At 41.8% G+C, this 21,579-nt stretch overlaps 1 protein-coding gene across 5 annotated transcripts; it reads right to left on the reverse strand.

Annotated features, from left to right (window-relative positions):
• Positions 1-205: 205 nt before the first annotated feature.
• On the reverse strand, positions 206-10,151 carry CTXN3 (cortexin 3). Of its 5 annotated transcripts, none has more exons than XM_005875836.2 (2): positions 9,630-10,151; positions 206-1,436 (listed from the first exon to the last, which is right to left on the reverse strand). In XM_005875836.2, exon 2 carries the CDS (start codon positions 1,335-1,337, stop codon positions 1,092-1,094), a length of 246 nt encoding a protein of 81 aa, XP_005875898.1. In that variant the 5' UTR covers positions 1,338-1,436; positions 9,630-10,151; the 3' UTR covers positions 206-1,091. The 5 variants fall into 5 exon arrangements, with proteins under 5 accessions (XP_005875898.1, XP_014402823.1, XP_014402822.1 ...); XM_014547337.1 differs by lacking the exon at positions 9,630-10,151 and adding an exon at positions 9,137-9,158; XM_014547336.1 differs by lacking the exon at positions 9,630-10,151 and adding an exon at positions 6,425-6,446.
• Positions 10,152-21,579: the final 11,428 nt, after the last annotated feature.

The following is a 21,579-nucleotide window of genomic DNA, read 5'->3' on the forward strand; positions in this document are numbered from 1 at the left end:
GGAATTAAATAGTGCTTATATAGGTTTTTTAGGTACAAGATCATTTGTAGGAGCCTTTCCTGAAAGGGCAGAGGGATGAATCAGATGACCTTTCATGGTCTTTGCTCTTTCTCTCGCCCTGAGAACACTCACACACTCAGCGTTGGATATACAGCATGGCCTTTAGGCACGTAGTCTCGGAGAAATAAAAGAGGAGACACTTCTGTGCCTTGAAAAGTTTTATTTGGCTTCTATATTCAGTCATAAACACACAGTTCTCTTGAGACTGTCAAAGTCTCCTCCTCTAAACACTTAACTTTTTATTTAAAAAAAGCACACACACACACATAAACACAACTTCAAGCTGCACTTCTAACCTATTATTTCAGTTGTTTGTGTAAAGAAAGTAAATTCAGGTTATGTATAGCTTCCTCTATACATGTTATTAATATGAATACATAGACCGTACCTGGCCTGGTAAATAGTTTTAAACCTCTATAAGCCTTTGAACTCAGTTTTATTTTAAAAATAAAATATCATCCTCACTCTATTTTCCCAGGATGAAACCATGTCTTCTCAGCCCTCCCATGGCCTCCCCATACTCCTTGCTTTAGGAAAAAACTAGTACCTGCTTTTGGTTCACTCAGCATAATCTTCCTCACTCTCTGCCTGCGACCCAGATTCCCATGAAAATAAAATAATGTGAGGGACACGATGAAAGCAAGGAAATCTCTTCTTGGCCCTGTCACCAGATTCAGGGTCCGACCCTTTCTAGTCTTTATTCTCTGATCAGGTTGGATAGTGCTTCATTTTATGGCAAAGTGTATCAGCATCGATGCTCTTGGTTTCACCATCCCACCTTTGACAACATCCATTCATTGAGTAAACACAGAAATTGAAACCTTTCTATTTTGGGTTAGTAACATAAGTCTCCATTTCCAATATGCTCAAATGTCTTAACCCAACAGCATGCTTACTGAGTAATGGGTTGTGGTCTTAGGACCAGATGTCACTAAAACTTGATTATTTGTTGAGAACATTGACGAGAGAGAGTTCCTTGCCAAGACATGAAGCAGTTCCCCTCCTCAGTAGGGGGTCCTGCTCCCGCCCTGCTAAGCTAGGGCATGGTCAAACTGCCCTTTCTCCAGGCCTTCCAGTCCGTCAGCCCAGGTCGAGGTTGGCATGCTCCGATATGGGTCCAGAAGAATCCGGAAGCACCTGACGATGAGGACGCCCAAGAAAATAAACAGCAAAATCACAAAAGCAAACGTGGTTTTTTGCTCCAGAGACATGCTAGAATCTGACAACGAGTTCCCAAAGGGCACTGGGGGCGAAGGGACGGGCTGTCCTCCCTCCATCGTCCAGGGAAGCCAGAGCGCAGGATCGCCCAGTGTCCTCGCCTTCCATCGTCAGTCTGCTGAGATCATGGTGCTTGCACCTTGGAGAGGCTGAGTGCTCTGCAGGAAGAAAGAAAGAGGGGGGAAAGGAAATAGCTAACAAAGAGCAACTTAATTTCTAGACTCACAATCATGGTCTTCAGAGAGAAGAAGGGCTCTCCAAACGTTTTCCCTGGAGATCCCTAATTCTCTATAATTATGCAGAGGAATATTTTACTCTTGTATGAAATTACCACGTTGTCCCCAGAGGAGCCACCTGGGGCCAGGAGGGATGGGCAGGGAAGGTAACCAGAGCACAGAAAAGGAGAAATGTGGACCTCAAGCTGTGCTTGCCAACTTGACATCCAAACCCAGCCTCCATGCCAAGTCTCATCTAGATTCTCTCCAATAATATTATTCTTATATCCTCCCTATAATGATACCATTGATTGAACACCATGCATTAGCCACCCTACTATAAGCTCCATGAAAGCAGAGACCTCTATAGCCTCAGTGCAAGGAAACTGAGCCTAGAAAAGGGGCTTGCCCTGGCCAGTGTGGCTCAGCAGTTAGAGCATTGGCCTATGCACCAAAGGGTCGCAGGTGTGATTCCCAGTCAAGGGGATGCAGCTTGGTTGCAGGTTTGATCCCTGGCTCCAGTTGAGGTATGTGTGGGAGATAACCAGTTAATGTCTCTCTTATATCAATGTGTGTGTGTGTGTGTGTGTGTGTGTGTGTGTGTGTTGTGTGTGTGTGTTTTCTCTCTCTCTTTCCTCCCTTCCTTCCTTCTACTCTCTCTAAAAATTAATGTAAAAAATATCCTCAGATGAGGGTTGACAAAAGGAAAGAAAAGAAAGGAAAAGGAAAAGAAAAAGGAAAGGAAAGGAAAGGAAAGGAAAGGAAAGGAAAGGAAAGGAAAGGAAAGGAAAGGAGAGGAAAGGGGCTTAATGTAGAAACTCTCTCAGGGAGCATCAGGTCCTGGGCTCTAGCCTCTGGCCTCAACTTTATTACTAAACTAGAGGCCCGGTGCACGAATTCATGCACCAGTGGGGTCCCTCAGCCTGGCCTGAAGGATCAGGCCAAAACCTGCTCTCCAACATCCCCTGAGGGGTCCTGGATTGCAAGAGGGTATATGATCCCATTGGTGCATGATTGGGGCCAGGGAGGGACACGGGAGGCTGGCCAGCCGGGAAAGGACTGCAGGAGGGCTCCAGGGCGTGTCTGGCCCGTCTCACTCAGTCCTGATCGGCCGGACCCCAGCAGCAAGCTAACCTACCTGTCGGACTGTCTGCCCCCTGGTTGTCAGTGTACATCATAGTGAGCAGTTGAGTGGTTCTAGCATATCATTAGCATATTACGCTTTTAGTATATAGGATAAGTGTGGGACCTTGGAGAGGTCACTAAACTGTAAAGATGGGAGAAGAAGTGCCTGTGTATCTCCTCTTGCTATAATGAGGATGAATGCCTTTGAAAAGTACACAGAGAAGAACAACAAAGTGTTGCTTCACTTAGGACATGACTAAGAGCTGCGGTGCTCCTTCACTTTCTCTTGCCTGAGCCAAGAGAGAAAGGAGGCATCTCAGACTTCCTGCTTTTCTCTGCAGAAAGCCCAGGCCAAGTTAATACCCAACCCTGGGAAGCACTCAGAGAACTGAGCGAGGAAAAAGGAGTTGATTGGCTGCATTCTTGTTAAAGCTTACAGTGGCTTCCTACTGTTTAAGACCATCTGGTGGAGAGAAAGAGTAGGACATTTTACTGGTGGGAAAAAAATTAAGGATTATGGGTATTACTGTTTGTCTTTCAAGACAAATTGAAATGTACACAAAGACCACTAAAAGCTCCAGATATTGAACTCAATCTATTTAACTCAAACCGTGTAAAGAAGAGCATCTATATTACACATTGCTATATAGAAAAATCATATGATGCATTTATTAATAAATCTGTCTATTGGAAAAATTACATAGCAGAGTAGTCAGGTATAAAAATTAACATGGATTCAAAAAATCATGCTCAATGAAAATAAGCAACCAAATAAAACTAGAAATTATGACCTCAGGCATTAATGCTGTATTTCTTCAGCTAACTTATAATCATCACACTGAAGTATGGCCGTAGTTATCACAGCAGTTTGCATGAATGTTGACACTTCACAGTTAATAAAATCACAGTTTTAAAAACCAGCTTATAAAGGGAATGACAAGCAGTACGTGGGAGGAAGGAGTTACCAGTTTGGGGGAAAAGAATATTTTGCAGTTCCATGACTGAATTTTTAAAAAAATTCAGACCAAAATAGTTGCAATGGATTCATTTATGCTTCATTTTTATTTTGAAGTAAGACTGGGATAAAATTTGACTGTATTTTTAAAAAAAATAAGCTCCTTAGGACTATAGAGAATGTTCATGGGTTGGGCTTGGTTTGGGTTTGCTTGGGTGCTAATCGCTAGGTAACTGGGGCTGTGGGGAGGGGCCAGGCAATGTGGCCAGAGTTTCCAATGCAGCTCCCCTTACTGCTCTGGCTGGGGTCACCTGTACCCTCCAAAGTGCCCAGACTGGGCTTACTCATACCCAGTGCAAAAGTCTCCCAGGGCTGGGTCAGAAGAAAGCCATGTAGTGGCAGAAGAGTGGATGTCCTTGCCATGTTCTCTCTTGCCTTTTCCTGTCCTTCTGAGAGTCCCCACACTTCCACCCCTGCCCTCCCGCCCACGTACTAGGTCCCAGTCTAGGTCCATTTCCCCAAATGAGGGCAGAGTCCTTCTTTGTCTATTCCCAATACAGGTTTGCATTTTCAGAAAATCCCTTATGAAAACAGGACATAAACCAAAAAGGAAATATAGAAAAAGTTAAGATCATTAACTGTGTACATCCGGGGTAGGGAACCTTTTTTCTGACAAGGGCCGTCTGGATATTTATAACCTCATTCACAGGCCATACAAAATTATCAACTTGAAAATTAACCTGCTGTATTTGGCCAAACATTTCATTAACTCACCCCTACTGCCTTGGCAAGGCAGACCAAATGATTCCATGGGCCTTATACGGCCCACGGGCTGGACGTTCCCCACCCCTGGATAAATGTACAATATAGAGTCCTAGATTTGTGGAATTCAAAGTAAAGAATGGGGTATAGGGCCTTCTGAGCCTGTGATAATTACTCCCTATCCATGGGCTGGCTGACTAGGATAGCAATACCTTGTTCAGCCCTCCCTCCCCACCCTGCACCTCCACCTGATAAGAGCCATGTTGACACCCAGGTGCAGTTTTCCCCAGCGTTGTCCTTAGCACAAGGCAAATGCCAAATTCTTTTCTCCTATCGCAACATCTCATACTTCCTAGGCTTTCCCCACAACTCAGGTTTTAGATACCCTATTCATTTGGGGTCTTCAGTGATGGACAACCATCCCAGGAAGCCCCAGCAAATAATCTCATCATCTGATTCCGATTAGAATGCTTTAAAAATCAGTTTTAATTTGCAGTTTTACCACCTTATTCTGATTAAAAGGCTGATGCAAGGATATGCTTAACTCTCTTTGCAGCCAGATTATGTGTTTTGACGATTCTATAGTTCTTTATACATTGTAAGCCTCTTCCCTCCCAGGAAACTGTGGTGCCCAAGTCCCTATTAAAATTACTTCATTTGGTCAAACCACTAAAGGATATTGAATTGTAATAGTTTACCAAGGAAAGTGACACATTAGTACCATAGGCATTTGTCTATGAAAACTGTTCCTACTTGAAGGATGGGGAAACGTGGTTGATAAAAGGGGGATTGAAGGGAGATCTTGCTGGAGTGAGGCTCCTGGAGAGGACCGGGGGGAGCAGGAGACCCAGCAGGAGAGCCCTGGGGAGTGGAGATGATGGGCACAGATGAGAAAATAGGAAATGGTTTAAAGGGATTTGGGGACACAGAGATCCAGAAAGAAATGCCAGCTATTTCATAGTTTTGCCCAGATCTGATTGAGATCCTTGGAAGAGCCTGCTTTTCTTTTAAAATCCCACAATCAGCTAATCAATAATTTACAAATTTGGAAAGTTCAACAGCATGTTTTAAGTTAAAGGAAACATCATCAGATATAATAAGATGCACAAAAAGAACTACATGTAACCACAGTACAAAAATATTTTTAAAAAATCACGTGCATTTAAAAAATGTCCATCTTAGACAAAAATGTCCCTTTTCGGTACAAACGGTTCTTAGGAAATGTTCACAATTGCTTTTAGCGGAATAATGAAATCTTTTTTTAGATAAATAGTGAAATCTGGGCGAGTAAATTACTGCCGGAGATTCTGACACAACCCTCCTGCATTAATAATAACAAAGGCAGTTATTTTCAGGATAAGAAGGAGCAGTTACTTGCAGCAGCACTTCAATCCTGACTGGCTTCCCCCTCCTGCAGTACCTCCGTGTCTTCCCTTTGCTAATCCATTTGTGTGTGCTCAAGAAATAGAGTCTAATTTTAATACCGGACCAAGGAAACCTTAATTAAAACATGCAATTTTTTAAAAAATCCTATAATATATCTCTTTTCTCAAATCAGGCTCCCCGGACCCTGATATTCACAAAGTGTAAAAATACCTTGAATTACTTACAAAGACCCATGTGAGCAGTCCACTTAGCCACAGCCGTTCTCACTACTAGCCACGCGCTTCAGGGTAATTTGCAAAGAGGCTCTCTCTCCTTCCCATCCTTCCTCCATCCCGCATCAGGATTCATCTTTCTGTGCTCAGATCTTACCTCTCCTCCCGTCAGAAAACCTCTGTCCTCCAATGGCCAAGACCCTAACCCGCCCATTAACCCCCTTTTGGACCTGATACCGCTGTTTTCCGGATCACAAATCAGGTCATATCCTGACAATAGAATTGTTCTAAGATATTAATATATTTTCACAATAAAAAAAAGGGGAGCCAACATCAAATCACATCTGGCTCTGAGTGAAATGACCATCGTATGGATAAGAACAAACCGACATGTAATTGAATCTGCAGACACCTAGGGAGAAAGCCTCACGAGGCCTGCTCTGCAGCTTCACCCAGCACCTGCTGCTGCTGGAGCACCTCCGGCCTCCCACCTGTGAGCTTCCATCGTGCTGCTCCCCTCACCCTATTCCCACCTGTGGGCCTCTCCTCTTCCCCCAGGGGCCGCACCAAACACCACCTCCCCAGTGGGACCTACATCCGCCCCTTCACCGAAGGGAACGGTGCTTTTGCTCCGCCTCCAGGAGCACTTCACCTGCGTCTCTGAGGCAGCACCTGTTACAGGACATCTCCACGGGGTCCATCTCCTTCCCCTTCGTCAACAACAGGCTCCTTGGGGGATTCTTGCTGTTCTGGGACCTTTGCCTCTTTCAATAGAGACTGACTCAAACCTCTAGCCCCTTACAGTCCAGGGAACTGGATTCAAACTTCAGGGTCCAGCTGACACAGACAGGGGGTAAAAATAAGATGTCAGACCACTGTGTTTGAAATAGAGGTTGTTTCCAAGAATCACAGATAGTCTGAGTCACAATGGCCCTTTAATAGTCACAGATCTCGTGATTTGAAAAGCAGTTATTCGGCCCTTTAAATCTTCCTTGGCCTCAATGCTGATCGGTGGGGTCCAGAATATAAAAATCAAGTGGAGATAAGCAGGTTCCCTCTATGAAAGGGGTTAGCTCTTTCTACCCTGATCTGCTTCTCTGGTCTGGAAGGGCAGCCATTTAAAATATCCTTGCAAATGTCTTGCATGGAAACTATAAATGTCAACATGTACCTTCTCAAGCTTGGGTCCTTCCTTTGGCCATTTCATTTCACTAGCATCTCATGAAACAATGTCACAGTAAGGAAACATTTGATCTGAAGAAAATATATCCTTAAAGCAATGACATGTTTCTTTTCATTTTTGAAGTGACAGCGGTAGGATCGTTAAGTGCATTTGGCAAACACGCTGGCATTTCATTCCGCCGTCTCACTTTTGTGGTCACCGGCCGAGTGCCCGCCCTCCTGCGGTCGGTTGCAATAACAGTTGCGGCAGATGCCGCGCATGTGCAGTCCTGCCTGGCATAGTGAGTGGTCAGTAAACCGGCGAAGACAAATGAGTGTATTCTCTTTAGGCCATTTTTGTGCAAAACAAGATTTATTTCTGACTTCTGTTATGCAAGTAAGCACACAACACAAGAGAAATTCTAAGTAAATTGCCCCAAATAAAAAGAAACATCCGTTACCAAGAGAGCAGCATCCCCTAAGGATGCTGGATCGCAAGTTTCTCTCTGGTACGTTGGAGCGAATAGAAAGTCGTCATCTCTCGGCCGCTACTGGCATGCAGGGTGCAGTTAAGATACGCTGTCTGTATTTAAGTACTCCTCAACCACATAATTGCTGTTCCTGCTTTTTTAAAACTTCTAGGCCAGAAACCTAGTTATGTGACTTGACACGTTTTCAGTAGTAGGTGTAAAAACAGTTCGTCCATTGAGCAAGAACACTCGCAGGCTTGTCCAGTTTACTTCCACATGTGTCAGACAGGACGCTTTGTCCTGCAAAGACACCCTGTGTGCCCTATTTATATTTACCCAGCAGACTAGCGAGCCCAGTCTTGGGCTGCCACGGGAAGGAAACTGACTAGGTGAGCAGGACTGAATCTGCAGCAACTGGCAGACAGCCTTACTCAAAGTGCGGCATTGTTCTGCCACAGTTCTGAAGCTCACTGTTGAAATGTTAACGTGGCTTTCAGTGATTAAAATAATACATGTCCTGAGACTGATGCTCAATAGAATTATTCTCTACTTTCGGAGCTAAAAGAAGCCTCAGCTGCATGGCCGTTTACATAACTGGCGCCTCAGGAGGTCCACCCCCTCCACTCCCCACCCTCCCACAAGACATGTGAACATCCCAGTCATCGCTATTGTACCTCTTTCCCCACAGTTGTGAGGTCTCCACAAAATCCACCTCATCATCTAAGTAATCAAATCACTTATAAGCAAGTGAATCTTGTAGATACTATGACTCTTACAGAAATTCTGTGTGTGAGCCCCGTGAACAGTAACTTGCATTCCAGGAGATACACACAAAGCTGCAAAATGTTTCCTATAAATTCAAACAATGTGTGGCCCTCTTGGTGACCAGCCAAGAACTTCCGGGAAAGATTTCCTGGCTCTTTCCAGGTACTTCGTGCATTTTAACCACCCCCTTTTTTGACTCACATAAATACATGGCAACTTCCATATTCCTCTTTTTCCCAATACAGCTCCCCTATTGCAATACAATAGCCCTGGTGCTTTCGAATTCACAGGACGGCTAAGAGTAAATATTATTTTACACACTCAGATAATAGACCCAAGGCTACTAGGAAGCCCATAAACGCTGATTTTAAAGACATGTGAATGTGGACAGCTACAAATGTCAACAGGCAGTTTCGGAACTGTTGCCAGCCCCCACTGCTGCATGGGGAGGTCTGGTCCCTCTGGCCGGGCCGTCTGTCTCTGCAAAGTCAGCCTGCAGACAGGTCGGCTTGGGTTCGGGAGTGGACCCTGCCGGTCCCGGGCTTGTCAGCTGAGTCAGCTGGAGACCTTTCTCTTCAGCCTGAGCCCTAACCTCAGCTTTACTTCTTCCCTAGCTTCCTCTTCTTCCTAACATCTGCTTGAAAAGTCTTAAAGGGACAGAAGGGTAAGGCTGCAGCCTAGCTGAGAACATCAGGAAAATACTACCCAGTCTCAGTCAGTAACTGGGGGTAGCAAAAGGCACCCTTAGCAAGCTGGAACTTTTAACTTCAAGCAACAAACATGACTATGCTGCCCAGTTTTCCTTACGTTTCCTAGTGAAAAGGAGTGCCTGCTGATACGCAAAGGGCTAAGGCTGCACACTGCTCATCACCCGGGGACACCAGGGACAGTCAGCACTATCGCTACTTTGTAAACAAATTAAAACATCCCTATTACATTTTGGAAGGCAGGATATTTGAGGTAAAAGGGAAAAAAAATACTGTCATGGCCAAATAGCTTTCAAGAATAAAATTTACTGCAGCTTAACCGAGAAATAAGTCTATTTTACTGCTGCTTTATCCAGTGTCAGTAGCATTATAAACTTAAGCATGCTTTAAAAAGAAAGGCATCATGACATTTCACCGCCTCCCCCACATTAACTTCACCTAGCAGCTGTTTAATTACACTTTATCTGACAGTGAGCTCTGAATTCAGAACTGAGATCCAAAGGGCATCTATGCAATTATTGCTCATGCACAAATTGTAAAGTTAGAGAGAAACGTATAACTAGCCTGTCACAGACACAGTTTCGGTCAGGTACCTGAGTCTGGCTGAACAAACACTTGATCCATTTCCTGGTGGAACAGTTACAGGTAGTTACAAGCTTCTTTAGTTTCCATTCTCCCGACCAGGCTGCGTTAAAGCAGGAGACAGTGGGAGCCGCGTGCAGCTGGTGGCACACCCCAGATCTAAAGCTGTTGTTTCAGGCTTAGAAACTTCCCATTAAAAGCCTCGAGTTAAAGGAGCATCGTCTTTCTGGGTGAGGCATCATTAGCGGCCAACACGGCTGCTTCTCTGAGGCGAGCCATGATTTCAGTTCTGCCTCAGCAACTCCTCCGAGGATTCTGCTTCAGTGAGTAGAGGCAGTATCCTAGCAGTGTGTCTGAAATCATCCCCAAGAAAGCATTAACATTCAAAAGGAGTACGGGGGCGGAGGGGGAGCATCACAGGGCATTCCCATACCTTTTCAAAATCAAAGCCATAAATCTACCAGGGTTCTGCTCTTCCCTATCGATTGTGGACACTGCCCCTCTTTGGGGATGTCAGTGAGCACCTTGCAGCCACCAGCCTCCATATTGATTATGGCTTATGACCTTCAGGCCAACTTAATGAATGGGAAGACTTCTAGGGAAGGGCATCAACTTAGCATTTGGGAGATGAAGAAAAAAAAGTCTCCTTTTCCTAAAGAAAATGAAACTGACCTTTCAGAAAAGCAGCAATTATGGGAAGCGACAAGAACAATTAAAAAAGAACAAAATCATATTTTCACCACCTGTTTGTAAATTTGCCAGGCTGTAGGTTGCCTGTCCAGTGTCTCCTTGGTTCAACCTGCATAATTGTGACCTTGGAGGTTCCCCACCCCACACAGGCCATCTGAGACCACTCGATGAATAAAGATAGACCTTTGTTGAGAGAAAGATGTTCCAATTCTGCAGATAGTAGTTACATGGTGCAATACTTAAACTATTTTCCTTGGATAGAGTGCCTAAGTAAATTTAGAAAATATTTTAGGATAAAATTTATCTTTTTATAAAAAGTGCTCCTCTGGAAAGAATTCAGCATAATCCTTAAGTTGGAACATCCTTGTTTTTTGGCAACTCACCACTTTCTTTGTTGAGGTAGAAGTGTAGTTAGCGACAACACCCACCCACCAAATGATGGGGTACACGCTACTTAAAGCTAACTCCGACTGTGCCCGTGGGCTCTGCTGTCTCTTCAGCTGGTGTGAGACAAAGGCCATTGCCCAGCAGCGTTAGGGGACTGGAACACAGCTCATTTTCTAAGAGGAAAACCCCCTGTGCTGGCAACAGAAAACAATCCTACACAGGCCTCAGACCCAAGAAAATTCAAATACTGAATGTTAGGCTTTAAAGTCAGAATCTAATGCCTAATGTTAGACCCTAACCTCAAAGGACAGGAAGGTCTTTTCCCCATTTATGTTTTCTGGATTTTTAAAAAATATGTATTTTTATTGATTTCAGAGAGGAACGGAGAGGGAGAGAGAGATAGAAACATCAATGATGAGAGAGAATCATTGATCGGTTGCCTCCTGCATGCCCTACACTAGGGATTGGGTCTTAACACATTAAGCACCCAGCCTGTTTTGTCTTCCGGATGGAAAGTATAGTGTCAGTCGCCGGTGACTGACATGGGGCTTAACGTGTTAACTTGGGCATGTGCTCTGACTGGGAAGCAAACTGTGACCTCCTGGTTCATAGGTCAATGCTCAACCACTGAGTCACACCTACAGGGCTGTTTTCTGGATTTTCAACTGAGTTTCCTTTCCAATTAGTTTTGCTTACTGTATTTTCACACACACACACACACACACACACACACACACTCACTCACAATACAATGGGACAAATAAAATCCGACAAATAAAAGCATTATCATTTAATACTAACTGGCATCCTCTGTGCTTCTCTGTAGACGGTGCTGGTAGGTGGAAGACCCTGTATAGGTAATGCCTACAGAGTGAGGTTCAGGGAACACTCTGAACCCACTCTCCCTTATATACTTATCATCCCATGTGGCCAGAAAGCACTCTAGTTAGGAACAACTGACCCTGCGCAGGAGGCCTACTCAGATACTGTTTTAGCCTGTAGACTCAGAGGTGGAAGGGAACATGAGCGGGCTGTGGCTGTCCTCTAGCTACTCTGCAGGCTGAAGCCATCCCAGAGAGATGAGCGCCTGGCCTATTTTTAAACTCTCCAGAGAAGTAGGCTCCACCACCCCCTCTGACAACTCCTGTTTAAACTAACTCCTCCATTGCTTACTTAGTCTAAATAAACCTATTTTCCTTTCATTCTACCCTCGCTGCAAAACCCCCACAGTCATTAACCGCCACAAAACCTTGTTAGAATGCTCTTCCCCAAAGGAAACTGAACCAGGCAAACCAAAAAGCCTTGGGCAAAGATCTGCTGATACCAAGATCTGCAGCTGAGTTTGGGTATTTCTTTTATAAGATAATTGTAATTGGATTATTGCAGTTACATTATGTGAATCATCATGAATTCTGAAACAATGAGTAAGGATTTAGGAAAAGTCTAGTTCTTTGACTATTTCATAGTAGGTCCTATTTCTTTAGTCTTTAATCATCTTTAAAGCTCTTTTGTGAATTCTTTCTTAAATTTTTGCCTTCTGGCCCAGCTTGTAAATGGAGAGCCTAGACTGCTGCACAGAGCTGTATAAAGCTCAGACTAAGGTGGGATTGTGATGAAATGGGATGATCCCACAGGTTATACCTGCTATGCTTCTCTTATCCATTCTGATCTCTCATTATTCCTGTGTGTTAATTCAGTCGTTCTTTCTAACCACACAACATCAGGACTTCAGCTAGTTAGAAATCTATTTTAAGAACTTTCCCTACATTCTAATTTCAAGTCTCACCTGTCATGTGCTTTAGGTTACAGTTCTTTCCTAAATGTCCTACGCTGCACTTTTCCATGAAGAAATAGACAATGAATATGAAAAAGGCTTCATGAGTCACCAAGATTTATGCCATTACAGGCAGTGTTATTATTATCATCATCATCATTGTCTTTCTTTCTGACTCTGCTTAATTCTCAAAATAAAATTGAATCCATTCTTGGTATAATCTTCAAAATGTAATTATGATTTCATTTTCATCATTACATTCTTTGTAAAAATCCTTTCTTTGTGTAGATTTTTTCTTTCTCGTATTCAAGAAACATTAGGTTCATTCATTTAAGTGTCAGTTATGTTCTGTGTTAGGTATTGCAAAGGATAATTGTTCAGGTTGTGCAATTCTAGAAGGCTCCCTGGTAAGGGCCCAGCAGCACTCAACTTCCAGCAATGGTTGCTAAGCTTCTTGACTATTTTCCACTTCCTTACCCCCCTTTACTGCTCACCAGCAGACAGCTGAATTGTGTCCTCAACTCTCAAGGTCATCTGTGGCTTCCAGTTGTCTCAAGCGAAAAAGGAAAAAACTCTTCAGCGTTTACCTTCCTTGCTCTTCGTGGAAACATTGGACATGGCTGACCACTCTTTTCAAGGAATGTCCAGTGAAAGAATACACTGGGTGATGCATATACGCATATAAGTGCTCTGGTTGATCCTCCCCCCTTTCCTCTGAGGATTACTGTGGTAGTCTTGATTATATTAATAATGTTTTCTGCATAACTTTAATGAATTGACACATTAATTAAAGTAGCATTCCTATATGTAAAAAAAGAAAGAAGAAAAAGAAGAATACACTGGGTAAGGTGGAATGGCAGGACCTTTGGGTCCCCTTGTGCCTTCTCCCTTCCTAGTCTCTCATTTGCCTTCCATGGTGAAAGCCAAGTGTCATTCATGTAACTAGCAGTCAATGTGAAGTTGAGGGTTGGATATCCCTTAATGACTCCACCTCTTTTAATTCATAAAAAAGAAGCGGAAGTCAGTTTATGTGTAATATTTTTATTTTTCTGTCTTCTAAGCTGTTTAAAAAATATCATGTAATATACAGGGTTTTTCCCCCATCAAGATTAGTTCAGTTTCCAATATCCCTTTGACTTGCCAGGTCTAAGTATGAGCATATTTATCCGCTTAGCTATCTTCACAGGCCAGTGGACCTGTGGGGGAAAACGGCAGGCCACAGTGGGGGTGGTTTAATAATAGTCACGCCAAGCCTATAAATTAGAATCTATATTCAAACATTATTAAAACCAAGCCGCCGGTTAAAGTCCAACTGCAAATTGGAAGCCTCCTGGTTTGGTCTTTTCTGGAATGTACTTCTGTGATATGTTGAATGCTCAATTAGTAGCTGATGAATCTGGACAGAGAAGTATGTGAAATGAAAATGAGGAGAAAACAATGGTGCAACTCAGTGGAAATGTATTTGAAAAAAAAGAAAACACTGACAGAATGTAATACTTGTGAGGATTACAAATTGCCCTGCAAATGAACGAGTTTGTTCATTCCTTCCTTCTTAAGTCAAACATGAGAAAGCCTACAGGGAGGAAGTGCATCGTGCTCAGGAGGAAGCCAATGTCCACTCCTAAGAAGGAGCAACTTCACAAAATGTCCCACAGTCGTTCTATTTAGAAACAGTGTCTGCAAAATTTTAGTTGTTAATTCTAATTGTAGTTTGAAAGGATAAGAGCATCACTATGAATTATTCACTGTTCCAAGGAAATTCATACTGAAGTTAACAGCCTAGTGGGGAAATTTATTCTTTTTAAATGACTGGTACAGTAACAGGAAGCCTCCTGGTTTGGTCTTTTCTGGAATGTACTTCTGTAATATGTTGAATGCTCAATTAGTAGCTGATGAATCTGGACAGAGAAGTATGTGAAATGAAAATAAGGAGAAAACAATGGTGCAACTCAGTGGATTTGAAAAAAAGAAAACACTGACAGAATGTAATACTTGTGAGGATTACAAATTGCCCTACAAATGAACGAGTTTGTTCAATCCTTCCTTCTTAAGTCAAACATCAGAAAGCCTATAGGAAGGAGGTGCATCGTGCTCAGGAGGAAGCCAATGTCCACTCCTAAGAAGGAGCAACTTCACAAAATGTCCCACAGTCGTTCTATTTAGAAACAGTGTCTGCAAAATTTTAGTTGTTAATTCTAATTGTAGTTTGAAAGGATAAGAGCATCACTATGAATTATTCACTGTTCCAAGGAAATTCATACTGAAGTTAACAGCCTAGTGGGGAAATTTATTCTTTTTAAATGACTGGTACAGTAACAACAATTTTTTAAAATGACTTTGAAATACTTAATGCCTTTAAAATGTCATAGAAAGTGCCAATTAAGGTTTTATACAAATCCCTCCAAATTTTTATGCTGTCATTTTGGCACCAATCTTTCTGTTTAATGGCTGCATTTTAGAAGAGAAACTATACTGTGTGGACAGTTAGAGGATTAAGCAGCTTACAATCTTAAGATGATTTAGAAAATGAAATAGCATGTACCTGAGAATTACAGACCCTTTTATAGCTGACAAAATTCTGGATCTAAAAATCTTGCCACAAAAAAAAAATTCAATTTGAAAACAACCAGAGGAGAAAACTAATCATATGGAGCTGTTAAGAAAATACTTGTTTAGACATTATGGAAAACCAATCTTCATTTATAATATTTAAACTTATGGAAATGGTGGAAAAGAGGCTGAGGAAATGGTCATAAACAGAAGTTATGATATATGGTCATTGAATGGATATTCCAGCTGCCTCAATGCTACATCTTATGAATGATGCCATCAAGTTGCTGCTTTAAAAAATTTTTACTTTATAAATATTTCAATATTTCAATGAGATCAATCAAAAGTTCTAGTCATATAGCATATGATTTTTAAAAGGCAGATTTAAAGGTACATCTTTCTCTTCCAATTCTGTGTTCAAAACTGAAAGGGGCGGCCTCCCATCTACAATTCTGCCTATAAATAATATATATTTTATATTTATATATAGTAAAATCATCTGTATTTCTGTCATATGTAATATTAAATTACCTCAGGAGCTTGTTAAAGATGCATATTTGAGAGTCCCAGGCCCAGCTTACTTATTTCAGTAAGGCCAAGAATCTATATTTTAAATAAAAATCTATATGATTAATAATGTAAGGTATATGAAGTCTACACTTTGAAATGATTTAGGTATTTTAACTCTGTGAAGAAAGAGCCTTAAGCTTGCCTGACAGCATGGCTCAGTGGTTGAGTGTCAACCTATGAACCAAGAGGTCCTGGTTCAATTCCCAGTCAGGGCACATGCCTGGGTTGTGGGCAAGATGCCCAGTGTGGGACCTGTGAAGATAGCTAAGAGGCAGCTGATCAATGAGTCTCTCTCATCAATGATGTTTCTATCTCATTCTATCTTCCTCTCTGAAATTAATAAAAAATATTTTTTAAAAGAGCCTTAAGCTTAAAATTTGGGGTATCAGAGACCTCTTTGAAAAACTGATGAAATCTATCGACCTGTCATTAGAAATTGTATATACCCTGCTTTGAGAACATCTGCCTGCAATTCCCACTTAAAATTCATGCATCTTCTCTTCTTCCCTGCCTTCCTTCCTCCCCTTCTGACCTCCCATTAAAGTGGTAGTAAACAAGGACCAAAATAAAAGCCCAGGGTGATAAGGACAATAGAGAACAAGAGGCAGAGAGAAACTTGGTCTATCCCTGGGAGAGGAAGGTGGATGGAGGAGTGCTAACGGTGATGCAGAGATTAGAAGACATGCAGAGGGGGCGACAGCTCCTAAGGCGGTGACAGCTACAAAGAGGGTGACTGTCTGCCAGGGAAGACTAAGGTCAGGATAAGAAGTGGGAAGAAGTGGAAGGCCTGGGGACAAATGAGTGACCCTACTGCCTTCCAAGGTTGTAAAACTAACCAGTAGGCCAGGAATCTGATGTGACTATTAGCAGGGGTGGTTGGTGGTGAAGATTGAGCTAAATTACCACTTCTGAGAGCAGGAAGAGAAGAGAGAATGTCAGCACTGATGAAATGGACAAGAGATGGGGTCACCCGTACACAACTCACTCCTTTTAAAGGAAAAAATTGAAATGTAAGGCTGTGTAAGATATGTTTTAAACTGTACAGTGTCTTTTTTTGTACAGTTAACACACTACCGAATGTGTCCTTAGCTAAGCCCTGTCCTGGTGGTGTTTTCAATAGCCACTAACCTTGCCTGGTACAGTATGGGGGTTGTAAATTGGCATGGAAATTTAAAGCAGGTTCTTGGTACACAGCACAAATTAGTTCTATATGGGGATGGTAGTTTTTTCATCTTCGGTTGTCTCTGATGCAGCTTATACAAAATAATTGTTGTTCTGTTAACTGAATACCACTCTGTAATTGCAAAAAAAAGTTGCAGCTGTTTTGTTGACATTCTGAATGCTTCTAAGTAAATATAATTTTTTATTAGTAAAAAATAATTAAATAAAGAAAAACCTTGCTTGAAATCCAGGCAAAGAGTCTCTTCTGATGACATCCTAGATACCCGCAGGAAATGCCTGGTTAATTCTTTGAGAATAGGAGCTTCCTCAAATACCCAGAATCCCCTCTCAAGGGCTGTGGTCTATTCTACATGTAAGTAAAGCTAATCCTTCTCTGGACTCCTCAAATATCTTATGCACACTTAAAATATGATTTCTTATCACTGCATACAGTACAATAAAATCTAAACTATTGCCCTAGTTTTCCCACATTATGCAGACATCATCTGTTGTTATATGTTTTTTATATTTACTCATTTTTTTAATCCTCACCCGAAGATACGCTTATTGATTTTTTAGAGAGAGAGAAACATTGATGTGAGAGAGAAACATCAACCAGTTGCCTCCTGTATGCACCCTGACATGGGATTGAACCCCTGACCTATGTATCTAAACCATAATGTTTTGGTGTATGGGACGACGCTCCAACCAACTGAGCCACGCAGGTCAGGCTATTTATTCATTTTTATAGCCAACGTCTATTTAATTATTTACTTATGTGTATGTACTTATACCCCATTAAATTTTAGAAATGTTTGAAGAAAGTTATGAACTAGCGGGAGCAGAATATCACTTCTATTATGTATTCAATGAATTTTCCCCTTGCTGATAGATAAAAGGCTGGATGTACTTGTTTTCAGTATTTGAAGAATAAACTCTTTTTAGAATGGTGGTTTAGCTGAAGCAGTAGATACCTTATTTAATCTAAAAAAAATACCTTTGTCTTTTATAAACTTTATTTTGCAGCAATTATACATAAACAAACATAATAACATATACCCAAATATATTCAATGTACATTATTAACACCAAGGTGAAAATGCTGCATGGTAAATTAGTAGGCATTGAATACAATTCAGGAGAATTTTTCAAAGAGCTTGTGAAAAAGACAACTCTTCATTTAAAATGCTCAAGAATAGTCCCTAGCCGGTTTGGCTCAGTGGGTAGGGCATAGGCCTGTGGACCAAAGGATCCCGGGTTCGATTCCAGTCAAGGATGCATATCTTAGTTACAGGCACCTCCCCAGCCCGAGTGGGGCCATGTGCAGGAGGCAACCAATTGGTGTGTTTCTCTCATATTGATGTTTCTCTCTGTCTTTCCCTCTCTCTTCCACTCTCCCTAAAAATCAATGGAAATGTATCCTTAGGTAAGGATTAACAAAAAAAATAAAATAAAATAAAAAGTAAAATAAAATGCTCAAGAATAGCACCTAAGGATTAACAACAAAAAAAATAAATAAAAAGTAAAATAAAATGCTCAAGAATAGCACCTTTAAAATAACCCAAGCCAGAGCAGGTATTTGTTAAGTCTCACTTCCATTTGCTTTCATCTTAAGCAGAATGCCCTTCAGCATTACTTTCAGAAAGGCTCCTTGCCTTTGTTCTCAGCATTTTTCTTAATTCAAAAGTAGATGTGAGGTCAATTGAGAAAAATGAACAGTTAGTGTTGCCAACAGCCCTGCAATTGGTGTTGCATGTCATGAATATGGTGAGGGGCTTGGGTCAAATGCCAATACGATATTCAGTCGACTATGGATTACTAATGTGGAAGCTATAAAAAGCTGTGTTTGCAAATGGAAAAACAATGAAGAAAAATCTCTGTATTGTCCTCTGTACATGCCCACTTTCCTAGGCCAAGTCAGAATGGCTGAATGGTCCATTCATCATTAACAGTCACCCCTTCCCTGGGCTTGCCTTCGAGAATTAGCCTCTGTGATCTGAGATGAGCTCTTGCTAGCTCCTGGGGCTCTGTCTTGATTTTCCTCTAAGGATGGAGTCCATCCCTCGCCTGCCTACCTGATTGCATCTTTTTTTCAAAACCTTTCTCATTCTATAGTCCCATCACTTCAAAACCACAACTTTCCTAAGCCATTTGTTTATGTAAAATAATAAATTACCACCTTTCTCCCTTCAAAGGCTACATAGCTCAGAAAACTAAACAGGACAAAAAACAATGAAACTTATTTTTGCAACTCCAATCAACAGCCATTCTTTGTGTCTAATATCTAACACCACAGCAGCAAAATGATGATGATGATGATGATGATGATGACGATAATTAGGATAACAATACAATCACAATAACAAAACTCAGCAACCTGGTATGTTTGGTCTTCTTAGACTTTGAACTCTTAAATGGCAAGAATAGGACCCTTTTACATGCTTTCAATACAGTGAAAGTGTGCATGTGTTTGTGTGTGTGTGTGTGTGTGTGTGTGTGTGTGTGTGTATTCTGAGTTTCTATTGGGCTGTAAGATACTTGAGAATAAAGGAAGCTGGGTCTCCTATTCATTTATTTTTCACTTGACTGGCTATGACATTAGCATATGTATGTAACAAATTTATCTAAAGACTTCACTCTCTGTTACAAATCATCCTAAATAAACATTGAAGTCGTATTTTTTCTAGTTGTTTTCTCTTGCAACATCATTGTCATACTTTGCCTGTCATATTAAAATAAGTATAACCAGACATCACCATTAATTATTAGCTTCCAACCAGTATCTTCATTCGTATCAGTCAAGGTAGGCTAGGTAATGCTGTGATTTTAAAATTATTTCAGTGGCAGAAAATAACATAAATGTATTTATTGGTACAGGTTTATTGAGGATCATTTGGAAATTCTGCTCCAATATCTTCATTATACTCATTCTAAGACCCAGACAGAGAGGCCAGTCTCTACCAGATATTGAGGTAAAGGAAAAAGAGAGCATGGAAGAGCATATGCTAGCTCTTAAGCTCTTAAACTCTACCAAATGGCTTTAAACCGCATTGGACAAAGCAAATCTCATGGCCACATCTGAATTGAATAGGTTGAGAAGTATAATTCTTCCTAAAAAGGAACACGGAATAATGTCAAACAATGACAAAGTCTACCACTACATTTAACTAGAGTTCTACCCTTTACATAGTGAATCCCTTTAGATTATGCCCCCACAATAGCCTTTCTTTGGCACAGATGGTCCCCCATCTCAGCATCCTTGGCTTCATCCTGCACCGATGTTACCTCCCATCCAGCCCTTGCTCCAGTTCCACTTGATCTTGGTCTGATCTCCTGCTTAAACCTTGTTGCCTCCGTTTGGCTTCCAGTATCAACTTAGATTTTGATGCCTGGGTTCATTTGATTACTTTAACTTCTGATCTCTTGGGTCCTCTTTTGGATGATGTCTTGTCTCCTTTCTAGCTCAGTACAATAAGACAGTCTATTTAGCATGTTGCCCTTTGGACACAGCCCCAGACCAGTGAATCCCTTTAGATGATGCCCCCACAATAGCCTTTCTTTGGCACACATCGTCCCCCATCTCAGCATCCTTGAGCTTCATCCTGTACTGATGTTACCTCCCATCCAGCCCTTGCTCCAGTTCCACCTGATCTTGGTCTGATCTCCTGCTTAAACCTTGTTGCCTCCGTTTGGCTTCCAGTATCAACTTAGATTTTGATGCCTGGGTTCATTTGGTTACTTTAACTTCTGATCTTTTGGGTCCTCTTTTGGATTATGTCGAAAAACTGATGAAATCTATCGACCTGTCATTAGAAATTGTATATACCCTGCTTTGAGAACATCTGCCTGCAATTCCCACTTAAAATTCATGCATCTTCTCTTCTTCCCTGCCTTCCTTCCTCCCCTTCTGACCTCCCATTAAAGTGGTAGTAAACAAGGACCAAAATAAAAGCCCAGGGTGATAAGGACAATAGAGAACAAGAGGCAGAGAGAAACTTGGTCTATCCCTGGGAGAGGAAGGTGGATGGAGGAGTGCTAACGGTGATGCAGAGATTAGAAGACATGCAGAGGGGGCGACAGCTCCTAAGGCGGTGACAGCTACAAAGAGGGTGACTGTCTGCCAGGGAAGACTAAGGTCAGGATAAGAAGTGGGAAGAAGTGGAAGGCCTGGGGACAAATGAGTGACCCTACTGCCTTCCAAGGTTGTACAACTAACCAGTAGGCCAGGAATCTGATGTAACTATTAGCAGGGGTGGTTGGTGGTGAAGATTGAGCTAAATTACCACTTCTGAGAGCAGGAAGAGAAGAGAGAATGTCAGCACTGATGAAATGGACAAGAGATGGGGTCAATTCGTTAATAAGAAAATAACAAGAGAACTAAAAAGAGCAACTGTTAAAACTTTATTCTCCCTGGGGTTAGACCTGAGAGATGAGAGCAGTGCACAGAGCTGCCACTTTTCATTAAAGTCCCTTCCAAGCAATTTGATTGTTTAACCATGTGCATAATGCTTAACTATGTGAAATTTCACTTTGTAAAAATTGTCAGTGTAGTAAAAGCAACCCATTAAAAAAATAAAGAAGATTGCAGTACATTGAGCTCCATAGAGACAGCGCCGGGGCAAGTGCGAGCCGGCCGGGCACTGGGTGACTGTGTGCTCGCTGAGGGAAGGTAATTAAACATGGGCTAAGGAGACCCTAAGAAGCCGAGAGGCAAAATGTCATCGTATGCCTTCTTTGTGCAAACTTGCCGGGAGGAACACAAGAAGAAGCACCCAGATGCTTCCGTCAACTTCTCAGAGTTTTCTAAGAAGTGCTCAGAGAGGTGGAAG

Source organism: Myotis brandtii, unplaced genomic scaffold (assembly GCF_000412655.1).
Source record: "Myotis brandtii unplaced genomic scaffold, ASM41265v1 scaffold470, whole genome shotgun sequence".
Taxonomy (NCBI): Eukaryota; Metazoa; Chordata; class Mammalia; order Chiroptera; family Vespertilionidae; genus Myotis; species Myotis brandtii.